Below are 15,698 nucleotides of genomic sequence, written 5' to 3'. Positions count from 1 at the left end.
AAGCTACAAAGAAAAGCTAAAGCCATTAAATTATGTGAAAAAACTGAGACAAACTGATGAATTATAGAAACCCACAAGCCAAGTGAATAGACAAATCTTCAGATTTCAAAGAAAAAACCGGGGAGGACAGAAGAGGGAGAGGGAAAAAGGAGCGAGAGAGAGGAAATAAAAAATGGGAACTGTGTGAAATAAGAAAAGGAAATATCTAGACATTATCACTCACTATTAAATGAATACCTGGATTACAGAGACATGCAGCCAAACCACCTACACCTGCCTTTACTGTAGCCAGACTGGCCTCAAAATATTAAAGAGGCAAAGTGAGTGAGATAATATCTTTTTACTGAGCTAATTTCTGTTGGTAAAAGAAACAAGCTTTCGAGCTACATGGAGTTCTTCAGGACTGGGAAGGGTAGTAAGGGTGGCCACCTGTCTCTTTAACCAACAGACATTAATCCAAAAATAAACTTTACTTCATCCGCCTTGTCCCTCTCACATCTGCTTTTGTTATGTGTAATGACGCAGCAAGAAGATAACTGCAAAGTCAGGCACACTGCTATTCTGAAAACAAAATACACAAAATTTCTCCAACATAAGCCACAAAGACAAAGTTTTACAGGAGGAGCTACTTTCACACATGAACAAAATAGTTACTGTAAAATATCTTCTTGCACAAAAATGCAATTTCTCTAGGAAAGAAGCACTTACCATGCTTTCCTCTAGAAATGTCCACATACTGACAAAGTCTGGGATGAGTGATTGTCTTAAGGATTTGAAAACGACCCAAAATTTTGATGGAGTTTGGTGTCAGAGGAAGACCATTGCTTCCACAAACATCATGTGGCAGAGCTGAAGCAAAGAAAGTGGAGACACCCATCACAGCATCCTTCAGGGGAAACATTTTTCCCCTTTAAATTTTTTCAAACAACGTACACTCCTGAAAAGAAAATGAAGAAATTAACCTAAAATCTTAAGTATGGCAAAAAGACTTTTGTGCTTAGTAAATGACTAATATTGTAAAAATATACAGAATAGATTAAAAGTAATAAAGTTACTGAAGCATAATTCTTGTACACACACACACACACACACACACTTCTGCATCAGTATCACAATTTTGCAGCTCTGTGGCATTACAAAGGTAATATTAATCAATGTTCAGTGATTAAAATGAACTTTAGTTATATAATAAAGACAGTAGTAATGTCAATTACATAAAGAAATCAAAATAGTCGTCTCCATTTAAATCAATGATTTTGATCAACATTTTATTTTGTAGTTTTTTTTAAAGAAAGGTATATCTTTGTGCTACTTAGGGGGCAACTCTATAAACATATACTTAAGCAATACTGTGCAGGCTGAATCTCTCCAGTGCAGTACACTCAGGAACCAACCAGTGCCAAATGAGAGAATTTACGAGACCACGGAAGGTCAATATTGCCTAGCAGCATTACCAACGCTTCCACTGCTTACTGGGGGTTTTAGATGACATTTAAGAGTAAATTACAGCTAATTAAAAGCACAGAACACTGAGGCTGTGTCTACACTTGCCCCCTTCTTCAAACGGGGCATGGTAATCAGCCTAATCGGAGTATACTAATGAAGTGCTGTGATGAACATGCAACACTTCATTAGGCTAATTCTCCCCGCAGCAATTTTGAAGTGTCAAACTTCCAAGTGCCGGCATCCCAAGTACTGTGGTCGTGGGCACTCTGAAGTGCCCGTGCTACTTTAAAGTGCCTTTACTCCCAAAACTTTTGGGGAGTAAAGGCACTTCAAAGTGCCTGTGGCCACACAGCACGCTGGCACTTCTAAGTTTGACACCTTGAAATTAACATGGAGAGAATTTGGCTAATGAAGTGCTGCATATTCATGGCAGTACTTCATTAGTATTCTCCGATCAGACTGATTACCAGGCCCCCTTCAAAGAAGGGGGCAAGCGCAGACATAGCCTAAGAATCAAAACTGGTGGGACCATGGGAAACTTGGCCACACCCATGATAAATGGTCATCTGGCTAACTAAAATCATGCTGGATCACAGATGTTGCCAAAAAAGAGAATGCCAGACTAGAGAGGTTCAACCTCCACGTTAGTATTTTCAGATGCTTATTATACATTTTAGTACATTAAAATAGCAACAAGTCATTTGTGATTTTCTACTAGAAAATTAATTTTTCACTCATGATTTGTGTCAAGCCGCATTAGGATAGTAATTGGAATTTAATAAAACACGCAAAATAATATCGAATACATATTTTACTTATACATAAACATATACACACAAATCCATCTTGAATGTTTAGGATACATAAACTTCTCTTATCAAAGCAAGTTTCATATTTATAACTAAAATTATTTTTTAAAGAATCAGGACTAACTAACTGTACACAGTGAACCAAACCGACCGTTCCATAATATGCTTAAGTGATGGAGCCTAAATTCTTACTTGCTTAAGTCTTCCAGCTTAAATTCCCACAACAGTCTCCTCGGTTACTTAGTCCTTCAAACTTTTACAATAAGTAGATCTCACGCCCACCGTCTTCTTTTTTTCCATACACTAGAAGAGAAGCACAAATATTCCTCTCTTTTCAACTCCCAATCTATTTGTCAACTTCGAAATACTCCATTTAATGAAAACAGCTGGTTTAGCATGTCAACAACTGTGTTTTTTGGTGCTTAGCTCATAACTTCCACCAGTTGAACAGCAATTCTCTTTAAAACATCAAGGCTGGGTCTACACTTGCACCCAGCTTTGAAGGAGCACATTAATCAGGGTGATGTGAGATTACTATTGAAGTGCTGCAGTGAATACGGAGCACTTCATTAGGCTAATTCTCCCCCGCGGCAACTCCAAAGTGTCAAACTTTGAAGTGCTGGCATGTGTGTAGCTGCGGGCACTTTGAATTTTGAGGAGTAAAGGCACTCTGAAGTAGCTCGGGCATTTCAAAGTGCCCGCAGCTACACGCATGCCGGCACTTCAAAGTTTGACACTTTGAAGTTGCCATAGGGGAGAATTAGCCTAACAAAGTGCCGTGTATACACCGCAGCACTTCACTAGTTCTCTTCCGTCGCCCTGATTAACATGCACCCTTCGAAGTTGGGAGCAAGTGTAGACAAACCCCAAATGTGCTATTTGAGTGGTCACTCCCCAGTCTCTCCCAATCGGAGGAAGAAGAGAAAGTGAGTAAAAATTCATAAGAAGTTGCTGTATATTTGCCATATGCACATGCTAATTTCATTCTTTTGAATAACAAAATCTAAATATAGGAAAAAGTGAGATAGTCTTCTAAAAGAAGTTAAAGCTCCTTCTATAAAGATTTTTTTTTCATTTTTAAATCAGAGATTTTCATTTTTCAAGACCATATTTTCTAGCTCAAGACCCTCTTGTGAACATCTATGGGCCCAATTCCTTAGTTACAACTATGGCATTTTGTAAAGTAACATTTGCACACTTGGCAAAACAATGTGAAAATAATCTCCTTTTAATACACTGGGCGCAGCTGCTTGACCACTTCCTTCTGTTCTGTATGCATACTTTTTTCTTCTCTTCCAGGTTCAGGGCTCCATACTGGCATTTTCATTGTAGCAAAGCATACTACTTTACTATTTTCAGGTTACTTTGCACTAAAAAAGGTCTGTCGTGTATATTCAGGGAATAAAAGACATGAAGTAGCTTCCCAGGGTAAAGATCTTTTTTTAGTTTGCTGAGACTTGCAAGCTTTCCAGCAGCAATTCAGACTGTGTGAGGACCTGATGTATTTATCAGTTACCCAGTAGCCAGCAGCAGATGACTTTAAGAATAGACACAGCAGCAAGAACCAAAGGCAACATATTATAGGAAGGCAGTGGGTGACGGAATGGGTGACGGAAATCTCATTTTCCCAAGCCTTTGTTTGGAGAACTCTCTTTGTTTTTAATAAATTTTATGCAACCCCACCACCAGAGTCACCAACTCACAGAAATTTCATTTATCAGCAAAATGGGAAATATTAACAGACAAATTTTTTTATTGACATAAATTTTATACTATATTTAGATGACATAAATGGCCAAAAGTGAAAAGTAAATGTTGTCATACATCACAAGAACAATATGCTATTTAACTCACTTTCATTTACTTCGTCATGGCTCCTGGAAGTTTCCCATTTTGTGATTGTACATCCCAACATTCTTTTCACAGATTCTGATGTTGTTAACGGTAAACAATATTAAATTGTACAAATTGCCAATGTTCTGATGCTAACTTGGCAGGATAATGTAGATGTGATTCATGTTACGTTACCTGAACCATTGAGCAAAAGAAAGTACTAAAATGTCCAATTTCCACTGCTCTGCAGTAAAATGGCTGAAGCAGTACATAAGACATTTAATTGCTATAGAATAATTGCCATTTTTTGAACTTTTATTGCATTTTCACAAAACTTACAGACACCTATTTTTTTGCACATTTTTACAGACACGTCCAATTTCAGCTAAGTTTTTATGGACTGTCCATAAATTTACTGTAGGTTGGCAACCCTGCCCTCCTCCCTGCCCATTATAGGCTCCTGGAAGGAAGAAGCTCTCTGTGCCTTCATCCTTGCTAGCAGATAAAGATCCACTACTCTGCTAGCAACCAAACTCTCCTCTAGTGCAGTTGTCATTTTTGGGTCATTCTCACCCATAAATAGTTGTTCTCCACACTTCTGCCCTTGTTCACAAATTACCCAGCAACACCATTAATTGACCTGCATTTTTTTAGTTATACTTCTGACAGGGCTGAAAAGCAAAAGAGAAAGTGAATGGAAATTGCATCAATTTGGTTTGCACCTACTCGGCAAACCTACCAAGAATAACAGGCTCTGTCTGCCTCTTCAGGAAAATAGTTCACTGTAAACCTACTATGATTCTTGATCATAGTAACTTTAAACTTCTTTTGGTAATTCCAACAGGCATATACACTCACCATATGGTTTTCCCTCATCTCTAGCAAAGGGATTTCTCAGTCCGTGCAGGAATTAACAAGAAGACTCACTGCTTGAAGACTGCTAGATTTGCAGTTTGGGTGCTGCAGAGAAGTGCTCTGAAACCATCAGTCTGGGAAGCACTGAAACAGCAATATCCAACAAGGAAGAATCCTGCACTTTTCCCTTCCCCAGAGAACATGATTTTATTCATTTAATTGGTGAAAGGGATCAGAAAGTGGATAGGTTTGGGGAAAGGCACCAGACCCTGGTGCACAGGGCGGATTAGTATAGTTGCAATGATACTACCGGGGGTACAGCGCGAGGGGCACAGCAAAGCGATAACTGTAAGGACCCCAACAACCCGGGGGACCGGGAGCAGCGAGTCCCTGCAACACAGCTGGGCGAAACAGCGCACAAGGACAGTGTACCTGCTACAGCTGCTGCCCACGAGCCACCTAAAGGGGCCCTCGCACCACCGTGGCTACTCCAAACATAGCAACGTCTCCGAAACTCACTGACCCCTTACGGGAACGCTGCTACCACCGCCTCCCGAGTGTGAGGACCCACCCCGCCGAGCGCAGAAGGAGCCCCAAAGAGCCTCTGACCTCATCACTAAGCGCTGCTGCTTGGAAAAGGACCCTGAAGTCCTTTGGAAGGGGGGAAGGTAACGTAAATAGCGCCTAGAAATTGTAATTATTTGTAACTCGAGGTGCTGCCCGTGTGGGTTGGGGGCACACACGCGCGCTCTGGTCGGCGGGTATGTGACTTTTTAAAATGGCTCATTAGCGGCGCTAAGGTGACACAAGGCGTGTCAATAGCAGGCATGTCCCGGGGCAGCCATGAGAACAGGGTCCTTTCTCTCGCGCCCCGTCCGGACGCTGCGGCGGAGGCGGTGACCTCGGCTCCGGCTCCGGCTCCGGCTCCGTCCCGGTTCATGTGAGTTTTTTTTCGGCTCAGATCGAGTTCTTTTCTGCTAATCCGTGGGGCAGAAGTGGGCGGGGCCGCCATTGAATCGCTTTACCCAGCTCCCGTGCGAGCTGAGCCGGCTCAGCCCCGCCTGCATCCCGCCTCCTCTCGACTCTGGGCCCCGGGGCTGAGTCGGCGATGACAACACTGTGGGCGTCGTGGGCCAGGGCTGTCAATGAGCCCCGAGCGGCCCGCGCCTTGTGACGAGCTCTGGCCTTCCCGGGGATCAGGCTCTGCAGGCCGCCAGGTCGGCGCTTGTGCTTCCCTGCGGCTTCCTTAACTCTGCGCTGGCTGTCCGACCTAACGGGCTCGAACGGCAACAGTCACGTGCTGCGGGCACAGCTGTCTGCAGAGCCTGGTTCTCGTGGAGCAGGCGGCGTCTCTGTACTGTTTCACGCTGCTGGGTGCTGCGGTGAAGTCAAGTGCAGGCTCCGCGCACCTTCCCTTCCATCGAAAAAGGGAGGCCGGGGATGAAACGTACAAGTCGGTAGCTATTAGGACAGCTCCTGCGATGAAGTAGTGTCTGTTCCTTGCTCTTCAGGGATCAGTATGTCTTTGTATCAGTAGTACTTAGTCACGTAATATGAGTTTTGTGCGGAAGCTGGAGGCTTTGATGTTTTCAGAATCTGCGGCTGTGTGGGTACTGTGGAGGTGAACACTATAAGGTATGTCTACATTAAAAGCATCTGTGTACAGAAGTTATTGGCTACACTACAGAGATCTTTCAAAAGAAGCTATTCCAAACGATCTCTTCAGAAAAAAACTTTCAAAAAAGTGTGTCCCCACACACAAAGTGTGTCAAAAATCGCTCCTTTCTTTTGCATTATCTTGCAAGTTGTAAACATGATCATGTTTATGGCACAGCCCCCACCGTTTCAAAACAATGGACCAGGGATTGAAAAATCAGGTGCCATGAGGACTGCTCTTTCAAAAGAAAGGCCTTGACAATCGTGTGTTCTTCCTGAAATGGGAGTGGAAGAGCACTTTGGAAAGGAGCGCTGCATTCTTTCAATATACTTTCAAAAGAATGCTTTTTGTGCGTAGAAGCTCCATGGCATCTTTCGAAAGAGCCCCCTCCTTTTGAAGAATCTTGTGAAAGAACTTGCTAGTGTAGATGTAGCCTTAAAATATGACTACATATACAATCATAGAATATATTGTGGGTTATATAAGCAATACAGGAATACAGTTTACTGAAAATAAGGTGTTGAGGTTCAGTTCCCAACTCTATCAGTGGCTTATGTTTGGCCACTCAGTTAATATAGTTATTCATTGATTTTTTTCCCCCCATTTGTAAAGTACTTTATTTTTCATTAACATTCTTGGGATTCATTTCATACCTCACGCATGTTACTGTGTAAAGACCTGCCACCAGGGAGCGGGAAATCACCTGGGTACAAGTGATTGTAACGGGCTCAAGGTCCTGCCCTTTCTGGGAGTATGGAGCCCCCAAACTTTTCCTCAGCCCCAACGCTCACACCTTGCCCAGTGGCCCGATGTGGCTGTCAGCTCCCCTGATTGTGTGGGTTTTTTCAGTAAAGATAATAAAAACCAAGTTCTCTATGCCCTTCTGGAATGGTCAGATGTCATGAATGCTTTTAATAAAACTTTGGATGATCCTCAGTGCTTGTGGTCAAAAATATCATCTTGCTTTTGTTATATACTCTTAATGTCTTCCACATGGTGACTGCCATCCTTTACTTGACAGGCTTTAATTGTCATTTTTTAAGGCTGACATCCTTTAATTGGCAAGTATGCCATTCTTATGTTTGTAGAGCTTTATGAGCCATGGCAAAGTTCCTCTTACAGAAGTTACTAAACATCTGTTATTGGCACACTGCTTATTTTATAATATATACTCTGTAGGAACTATCACATCAAGATGACAGCTGACTTGTTGTGGACTTCCACGATCACGTTTCCCTCTTCCTCCAACATGACCTTGTAACAATTTCATTTCATTATCTTTCAAGTTATAAACATGACCCTGTTCATGGACAATTATGTTTTTTTATTGTTTATTCTTGCTTCTAATCTTATAGTTTTAGCACAGCTCTGTCCACATAATTTTCATTGTGCTTAGTGAATGCTGGAAATTATGAACACTTACTACAGCCTCCATTAGGAATTCTAGGTACCTAGGTGATGCAATTTGTCTGATGATACATAATCATTAGTCAGAAAAGCATGGTGTGCCTAATCTTTTTTTTTTCTTCTGCTTCTGTCATATGTTTTATTGCTTGTGGGTAATGACAAGATTTCATTTAAAAAACTTGGAGGTAGGGCTTTTTTAAATTGAAATGTAATAAGGATATACAGCCATTGTGAAGTGATTTAAAATACACTTTTGAAATAGTTATATGAACTGCCTGATATTTTGGGTAACTTCAGTGAAGGGGGAGGTACTGTGAAATCTTCCAGTTCTGAAACAGTGACTGGAACTGCATGTTTCAGTTTAGATGTAATTCAGAAAATTAGTAATGAAAATTTTAGAGCAACTCAGCAGAGTCACAGTAGTTTTCTTTTTCTCATACTGCCTGTACTACTTTGGCAGTTATTTATTTATTTTGAATTATACAGTCCCAGATTCCTGAATTGTCTTGTACGTCAGACATTGATAGGTGGTGGTAATACAGGATAAATAATTCTATGAAAAGAAACCACACGTTAGCCAATATTTTACAAAAGTAAAGATGTTAGCCGTGGAAAAGACTTTTTTGGCTTATTCCGTATTAAACGTTAATTAGTATCTTCCATAAAAAGTTTTTTTTAAAAATACTTGAGACAAGGTAGGCACACACCTTTTCACTCATAATGCTAAGACTAGGAGGTAAGTTTAGAGAGCCAGAGTAGAAATGGAATATGCTTTCTCAGGAAGGAAAAAATGTCTAGCGTATTTAAAAAGCAGCTGGAAGTATGGGATCTGAGACTGTACTGTAGTAGTTATCACATAGGCAGTGACTACATTAGCCCCCGCCTTTCGAAAGGGGTATGCTAATGAGCCACTTTGGCAGATGCTAATGAGGTGCTTCCATGAATATGCAGTGCCTCACTAGTGTAATGACGGCCCCAGGCATTTCACATGTGGTTTTGGAAAGAAGGGGCTTTCGAAATCTGGGGCAGGGTGCCCTTTCAAAAAGCCCCTCTCCACATGAGAAGTGCGCGTTTCAAAAGCAGCACTTTCAAAATGCCCATGGCAGCCATTATGTGAACGAGGCACTGCATATTCATGGCAGCGCCTCCTTAGCATCTGCCAAAGTGGCTCATTAGCACCCCCCTTTCGAAAGGCGGGCTAGCATAGCCACAGCCATAATGTGAAAAAGGGTGCACTAATCTAAGAAAAAGGATTGAGAACAATTTAATCACTAGCCTTAGCCAGCTATAGCCAACATGAACCGGACAATTAGTTAATCCATTGGAATCACAGGATGAAAAAGTAATGTGCCAGTGTTATTTTTTTTACACAGTGAAGCATGTACAATAAGCTTAACAAAAGCCAGCACTTAAATTATTTTAATATGTCAGATTATTTAATTTAAAATGTGCATAATCTGTTCTGAAACTTCTGTTGTTGCTATATAGAAATGTAGAAAAATCTTTAGTCATTTTAACTAGTATACTTAATATTCTTGCTCCAGTTTGTGAATCACACAACTTCACAATAAGCATAAAAAATGTATCATTTCTTGAAAAAAAGGAAAACCAGTTACTGAACTAGGGTAGAGGATTTAAATGTATTCTTTCAGGTGAATTGGAATTTTTTAAAATGAAAGTGAATACAGGCAGTCCCCAACTTATGAACACACTGACTTAAGACCATTTGTACTTACAACCAACCTGCAGCTCACTCTCGCTGCACACGTGGTGCTCCCATCCAACCTCCACTGACCCAGCTCCAACCCCCGTCCCACAACCCCCCTGCACACCCAGGCCTTGACCGCCCCCCCACCTGGCCCAACCCCTGCAGACCCAGCCCCAACCCCTGTGTAGTCCCAGATCACCACCCCCTCCCCGCCCGCGCATCTGTCTCCACATGTATGGGACTCCAACCTGCCCTCCACTCAAGCACCCTGACCCGGTGCACCCCCATTCAACACCCTCCCCTGCCTGGCTCAACCCCCACCCTGCAGCCCCAGCTCACCCTCCTTGCATGGGGCTCTGACTTTAAGCTGTGCCTGGGGCTCCGGCTTCCAGCCCCCAGCAGGGCTCCAACCCCACTCCACTCAACTCCCCTGCCCTGGTGCACCCTCCCCGCCCCCGTTCAACCCCCATGCCCAGCTCAACTCCTCCCTCCTTTGGCCCCAGCTCACCACCCCCCACCCTGTGCTCGGGGCTCCGGCTGTCAGCCGTCAGCATGTGCAGGGGCTCCATCCCCACTGCCCAGTTCACCCCCATTCAGTGCCCCTTCCATCCCTAGCTGACCCCCCGGTGCGCACTGGGCTGTCAGCGGCCAGTGCACGCGGGGCTTCAACTGTCAGCTGCTGCAAGCGCATGAGGCTCTACCCCCCAGCTAACCCCACGCCTTGGTTCACCCCATTCAACGCCCCCAGTTTTCCATGGCCCCAGCTCGCACTCCCCAGCATGCGGGGCTCCAGCTCCAACCCCCCTTCCCACCACCCCCGCAGTCCCAGCTCCAACCTCCTAGCCAGGCTCATCCCCCTGCTGCCCAGGTCCACCCCCTTGCAAGCCCCAGCTCAACTGCACCCTCCCACCACCCCTGCCACCCTAACCCACACCAGGCTTCCCCTCCCAGGGCCCCAACCCAAGCCCTCCCCAACTTATACAGAATTCAAGGTACGCAACGTGGAATGGAACACAACCCTCACGCACCTCGGGGGAGCATGATATAAGGGTATTTCCGCCTTACAACCAAATTGAGTTACGACCAGGTGTTCTGAACGTAACCTGTTTGTAAGTCAGGGACTATCTGTATACTTGAAATGCATCTAGCCGTTGAATTCAGTCCAATTATAGAAACAATAAAATTTGACCCATATTTTGTAATTCTTTTCTTAATTTAAATAATTTGTCTACTTTATTGCAATAGTCTTATAACTGTGGATTAGTAGTAACCAGGCCTTTATATAGTATTTTCCATAGATCTCAAACACTGTTCTTCTTTAAACATATTTTATTACACTGTAAAGTCTGAACCTTTTTTTATTGTAGGTCAGAAAATACCCTTCAATATATTTCATAGATTCCACGTCTATTGCTATCCAATGGCCAGGTTTTCAGAAAAACAGGACAATGCTGAAATAAGAGCTGAAATGTGTGACCAGGCTCTTATGTTACCCGTTGTAGTCATAGTTCAAAATATCTGTTCACAAATAGTATGTGTAGTGCTTTCCCAAGAATAAAAGAAGGCCTAATAAATCAATTTCCACATGATTTAAAGTTTTAAAAGTAAAGTGTCTTTATTGTATTTGCTGTCTGATTGTTTTATCCTTAGTCTGCAGGTGGCTCTAGGACTTCTGCTGCTGTGCCAGTAAGTGATGGAGTGAAATTAATTATATGGTTGCCATTTTCTTTGCTGTTAGTCTCATAGGTTTCTAATGGAAAACATCAAGGTCTTGTCAGTTTCATCTTGGGCTTTTGCATTTTGAGGGAGCTTGGAGAAGCAGGGGCAAATATTGAGTTACAGGGGATGAGGGCCCACAACAAGGAATGGAAATACGGAGTAAAGACTTGTTCAAAACAGCCATGAGTAGAGTGGAGGGAGGGGCAGGGTGGGGTGCAGAACTTATCCTGGTGGAGTCTCCTCTCTCCACACATGGGGAGTGAGGAAGTCTCTCAAAGACTTGTGCCAATTCCAGGAGCCATGAAGCTCTGGGAGCAAAGAATAGATACATACTTGTGGTGAGGCAGGGAAAGAGATTTATGAGAGCTCTGCTAGACAAAGAATATTATGAAACACAGATCATGAAGTGGAAATCCCATCACCCACAGCATTGCTTCACATATCTCAGACTAGTAAATGTCTGAATATTGTTCAGAGAAATGAAGGATAATTTGCAGGGTTACCAGATTGTGGGCCGTGAGACATTTTGGTGATGTTGACCATTTACCGGCCCTACCACCGACATTTCACAGTAGCCCTGATTTGCCAAAACAAGCCAATAGGAGCTTCAGGAAGCAGTGGACGTAATGTCTCCACAGTCCCTTGCCTTGCAGACTGCTCTCACAGTTTCCCTTGGGCAAGAACAGCAAACTGCAGCCCCTGAGAGTTTCAGGGTGTGGTGCCTACAGACAGTCCATGTCAGCAAAATGTCTTTTTATGCAGTCAGATTACCCTGAGGCGGACTGCAGGTTGCCCACCACAGATTTAGGGTTTAATTATATGTTGTGATCTCTGTACAGTGGGATATTGATACATTTAATCTTTTGGGCACCTCAGTTGTTTCAAAAGAATGTCTTTATTTTATTTTCTTCCAGTACACCTGGGCATGTTTTCTCTATTTTATGGGCTTTTCAGTTTATCAAAAGTGTTACTGCTTTCCGTTTCGCTTTGCCAGAAATGTCCAGACAATCTTAAAAGTGATTTTTTTCTGTATCTTACATTACTTACAAATCTGTGTTGCCAAGGAATAGCACTGCATACTATGTTAGTCTGCAGTTGATAATGATCTAGTGTGAGCCTTGATCTGGAATTCAGATGCAAAAAGCAGGTGGTGGACTGAAGTGTCTGATTTCTGCCAGAGCCATGTGGAGATGATATTAGATTGTAATGCTTCAAATAAAGCACATTAACTGAATTTTAAACAACAGAATATTTTTCGTGTACAGGATTACCAGCACTTATTTTGCTTCAGTCTTCACTAAAAATAATAATCAACAACAGGTGGTTTAGTGTGATAATACTTAATGAAAATTGGGAGAGATTACAAGGCAAAATTCAGGCAGGAACAGGTTAATCATTAATGTGATCTGGAGAAGGACGTTGAAAGCAGGGACCTGGAAGTCAGCAGAGGTTGAGGCCTGGTGCTACACTTTTCCCATAGAAAAGAAGTAAGAAGTTTGTTCTTTAATGTCATGTTTACTTTTCAGAGAAATTTAGAGAAATAGGAAATGTAGATTAACTGGAGCAACTATAAAATATCTGGAAATAAATAGAATTAAATTTTTAGTTGACAGTCAAGGTAGATGGATAAAATAGGGTCCCTGGGGTCTTTCTTAGGGATCCAGTGTCATGGTTTGATGTTCTCTACCTGAAAACTGGAAAAAAATATGGTGGTAAGTTTTATGGGTGGTATGAAGCTGAGGGGGCTCATGTGCTGTAGCTACATTCTAGGTTCAGTGGAAAATTACACTGTATTCAGTCTAACATTAAATTCAGAAAGGCAAAAAACAAGCATAAAAATCATTCCACACAGAAGCACTCAACAGCTCAGCAATGGACATCACTGTCATTCTATTTGTAGTAACAATATACGTAAAGTGGTTCACGTAAGTAGTAGTAATCAAATGCAGATATAGAAAGTAGGGAGATGATCTTTTAGAGAATTAAATTCTAGGAGCCAACATGTGGGAGTGAAGCAAAAATTGTTAAATGTCTTTTTCGTGAAATAGATTTTTCAAGTATATTATGAAATAACTATACCATTCAGTTCCTTGCTGATACACAGCATTCAGCATGGAAGAAACTGGAAAGTTGAATTGGAAGAGGGGGCATGGTGAGATTCTTCTCTTCTTTTTTAGTTGCTTTTCTCTCTTAAGAGCTCCCAGAAGCAGGAGCTCAGTATATGGTCCTTTCATGGCAAGAGAGTACAATAAAACAGTGTTCGCATCATTCACTTGGTCACTAAGAAATTGTACATATAAGAGTACTAGAAGCAAGGTTTAGACCTTTCTATTTCCCATATGATCTTCTGCATATTTGCTGGAGAAACTTTTCCTTCAAACCTTTTTTATATCTGATATGCAAATACAGACTTGATACATTATTCAGTTTGATTTAGAAATATTAAATCTCTCTTGCTGCCTGCAGGAAGATTGTCTAGATATTGTTTGATTATAACAGTGATGACAGCATGACAGAAATATCATAATATAGAATTCTCCAGAGTTTGCAGAAAATACAGATGTAAAGGAAATTTTAATTAATTTTTAAAAAGAATGACAGAAATTCAGATTTTAGACAGCTTACCTTGAGGCCAAATTGAGTTGTTAAGAAAAGACAACAGCTGCTATAATCATTAAAAGTGTACAAAATGAACCACATCTGTTGTTTTTTCCGCTGATATAATTTCTGTGGCTAAAGATGTCTCTGCCGAGTATTTTTTCCTCTGTAATTGAACAAGTGGTGGCGAGCTGTTACTAGTGTGTTGAAGTCGTTATTTTTCAATCCCCATCTAATTCTTATTCAAAGCAGATAATTTTATTTATTACTGCATACCAAGTCTACTTGGGCTCCAAACATTATTTAAACAAATTATCATCACAGCATGTGGTTTTCTTTGATTTCTACTCTATGTGAAATGGGGTTAAGATGGCTCCCTTAGTTTTGACCTCAAAGTAACAAACACATTTTCCCAATGGCTTCCTACCTCTTTCTTTTGCATATAAGGTATCCTTGCCCTTACTGTAGCATTGTTTCTGCATTGCTACAGGTACTAATTATTGAAAATAAGCCTGCTGAATTAGGCACACATGCACTGCACACTAAATTCTTTTGGGTAGAAAAAAGTACAACTATTGAAATTTCGATTTAAAGCCTTTTTAAATTATAGTGCAGTTTGAGGAATGGATATTTTGGGATCTGCTCAGTCTTTCATGGTGGGCTTGGGGATCTAAGCCGTCAATTTCAGCAGAAATGAACCTTTCGTGTTGTGATTTTATTTCAAAAATGTTTCTTGCCCTTAAAAGTGTGAAGGTAATCTTCCAACCACATATAAACTGATGCAATACTGCCTTCTTTTTGACTTACAGAACACCAATCCTGCGCCTCAGCTTTGACAGAAATAAACTGATTATATACTCTTGCTGATCATCTGTTCTTACTCAGAATCCTATTGAGAGAAGTGGAACTGACAAGAATTGCAATAGTTTCATGCAGCCATTCCTTGGGAATACTATATGCAGCAGCAGAGCCAGGCCAATGGAGTTAGGATACCAAACTCACCAAAAAAAAAAAAAAAAAAGTACTGAGAGGAAGTTAGAGCAGTGTCTTTACAGGAGCCTGAACCTTTTTGTGCCAGTGTCCGAAAGGACTAACAGGATGACCTAGATAACTATCAGACAGTTAGCATAACATCAGTCCAGTTCAAAATAATGGAAAGCATGATAACAGGATTCAGTTGATAAAGAATTAAGATATTACTGTAATTGATACTTGTCCACATGGAGCTCTTGAAAATAGTACTTATCAAACAAATCCCACTTTTGACAAGATTTTAAGTTAGACTGATAAAGATAAATGCATAGATGTAATATAGTTAGACCTTTATAAGGTATTTGACTTAATACCACAAGTCAGTGTGATTAAAATATTAGCACTATGCGGTATAAATACAGCACTAAACAATAGATCGATGAACTAAAAGTTGGCTAACTGACATCTCAAAGTGTTTTGTCCATGAGGAATCCTCAAATGAGTGTGTTTCCAGTGGTTGTTTTGTAGGGATTGGTCATAGTCTTGATGCTTTTCAACCTTTTTATTCGTGCTCTTGTAGTGAATGTAATACTACTGCAGAAAGATTGGTATGCTGGAAAGCAACAACTTTGAACAGGATGTAAAGGGTTATGGTGGACAAGAAAGTGAACATGAGTGTCGAGAACACGGTTAT

The 15,698-nt window shown here is 41.5% G+C and overlaps 2 protein-coding genes across 3 annotated transcripts in view; one reads left to right on the top strand and one right to left on the bottom strand.

Annotated features, from left to right (window-relative positions):
* TBCK (TBC1 domain containing kinase) overlaps positions 1–5,531 on the bottom strand; it is a 165,434-nt gene extending 159,903 nt beyond the window's left edge. Inside the window, exons 1-4 of the mRNA XM_074993470.1 lie at positions 5,376–5,531; positions 4,947–5,087; positions 2,448–2,558; positions 709–937 (exon numbers count right to left, since the gene is read on the bottom strand). Coding sequence (XP_074849571.1) covers positions 709–901 — 193 coding nt within the window. The 5' untranslated portion in view covers positions 902–937; positions 2,448–2,558; positions 4,947–5,087; positions 5,376–5,531. The remainder of the gene's footprint in view (positions 1–708; positions 938–2,447; positions 2,559–4,946; positions 5,088–5,375) is intronic.
* A 226-nt stretch (positions 5,532–5,757) lies between these two features.
* Positions 5,758–15,698, top strand: part of AIMP1 (aminoacyl tRNA synthetase complex interacting multifunctional protein 1) — a 77,010-nt gene continuing 67,069 nt past the window's right edge. The window contains exons 1-2 of one of the 2 annotated variants that reach the window (XM_074993471.1): positions 5,821–5,883; positions 11,366–11,401. Coding sequence is in view for 1 of the 2 variants with exons in the window: in XM_074993472.1 (XP_074849573.1) it covers positions 5,771–5,883 (113 nt within the window). In the remaining variant the exon portion in view is untranslated. Of the gene's footprint in view, positions 5,884–11,365; positions 11,402–15,698 lie in introns of both variants that reach the window. The other variant, XM_074993472.1, reaches the window with a different exon arrangement.

This window comes from Carettochelys insculpta, chromosome 4 (genome assembly GCF_033958435.1).
Source record: "Carettochelys insculpta isolate YL-2023 chromosome 4, ASM3395843v1, whole genome shotgun sequence".
NCBI classification, from domain to species: Eukaryota; Metazoa; Chordata; order Testudines; family Carettochelyidae; genus Carettochelys; species Carettochelys insculpta.
Note: the sequence above shows the minus strand (reverse complement) of the source record. Positions and strands in the feature narration are given on the sequence as shown.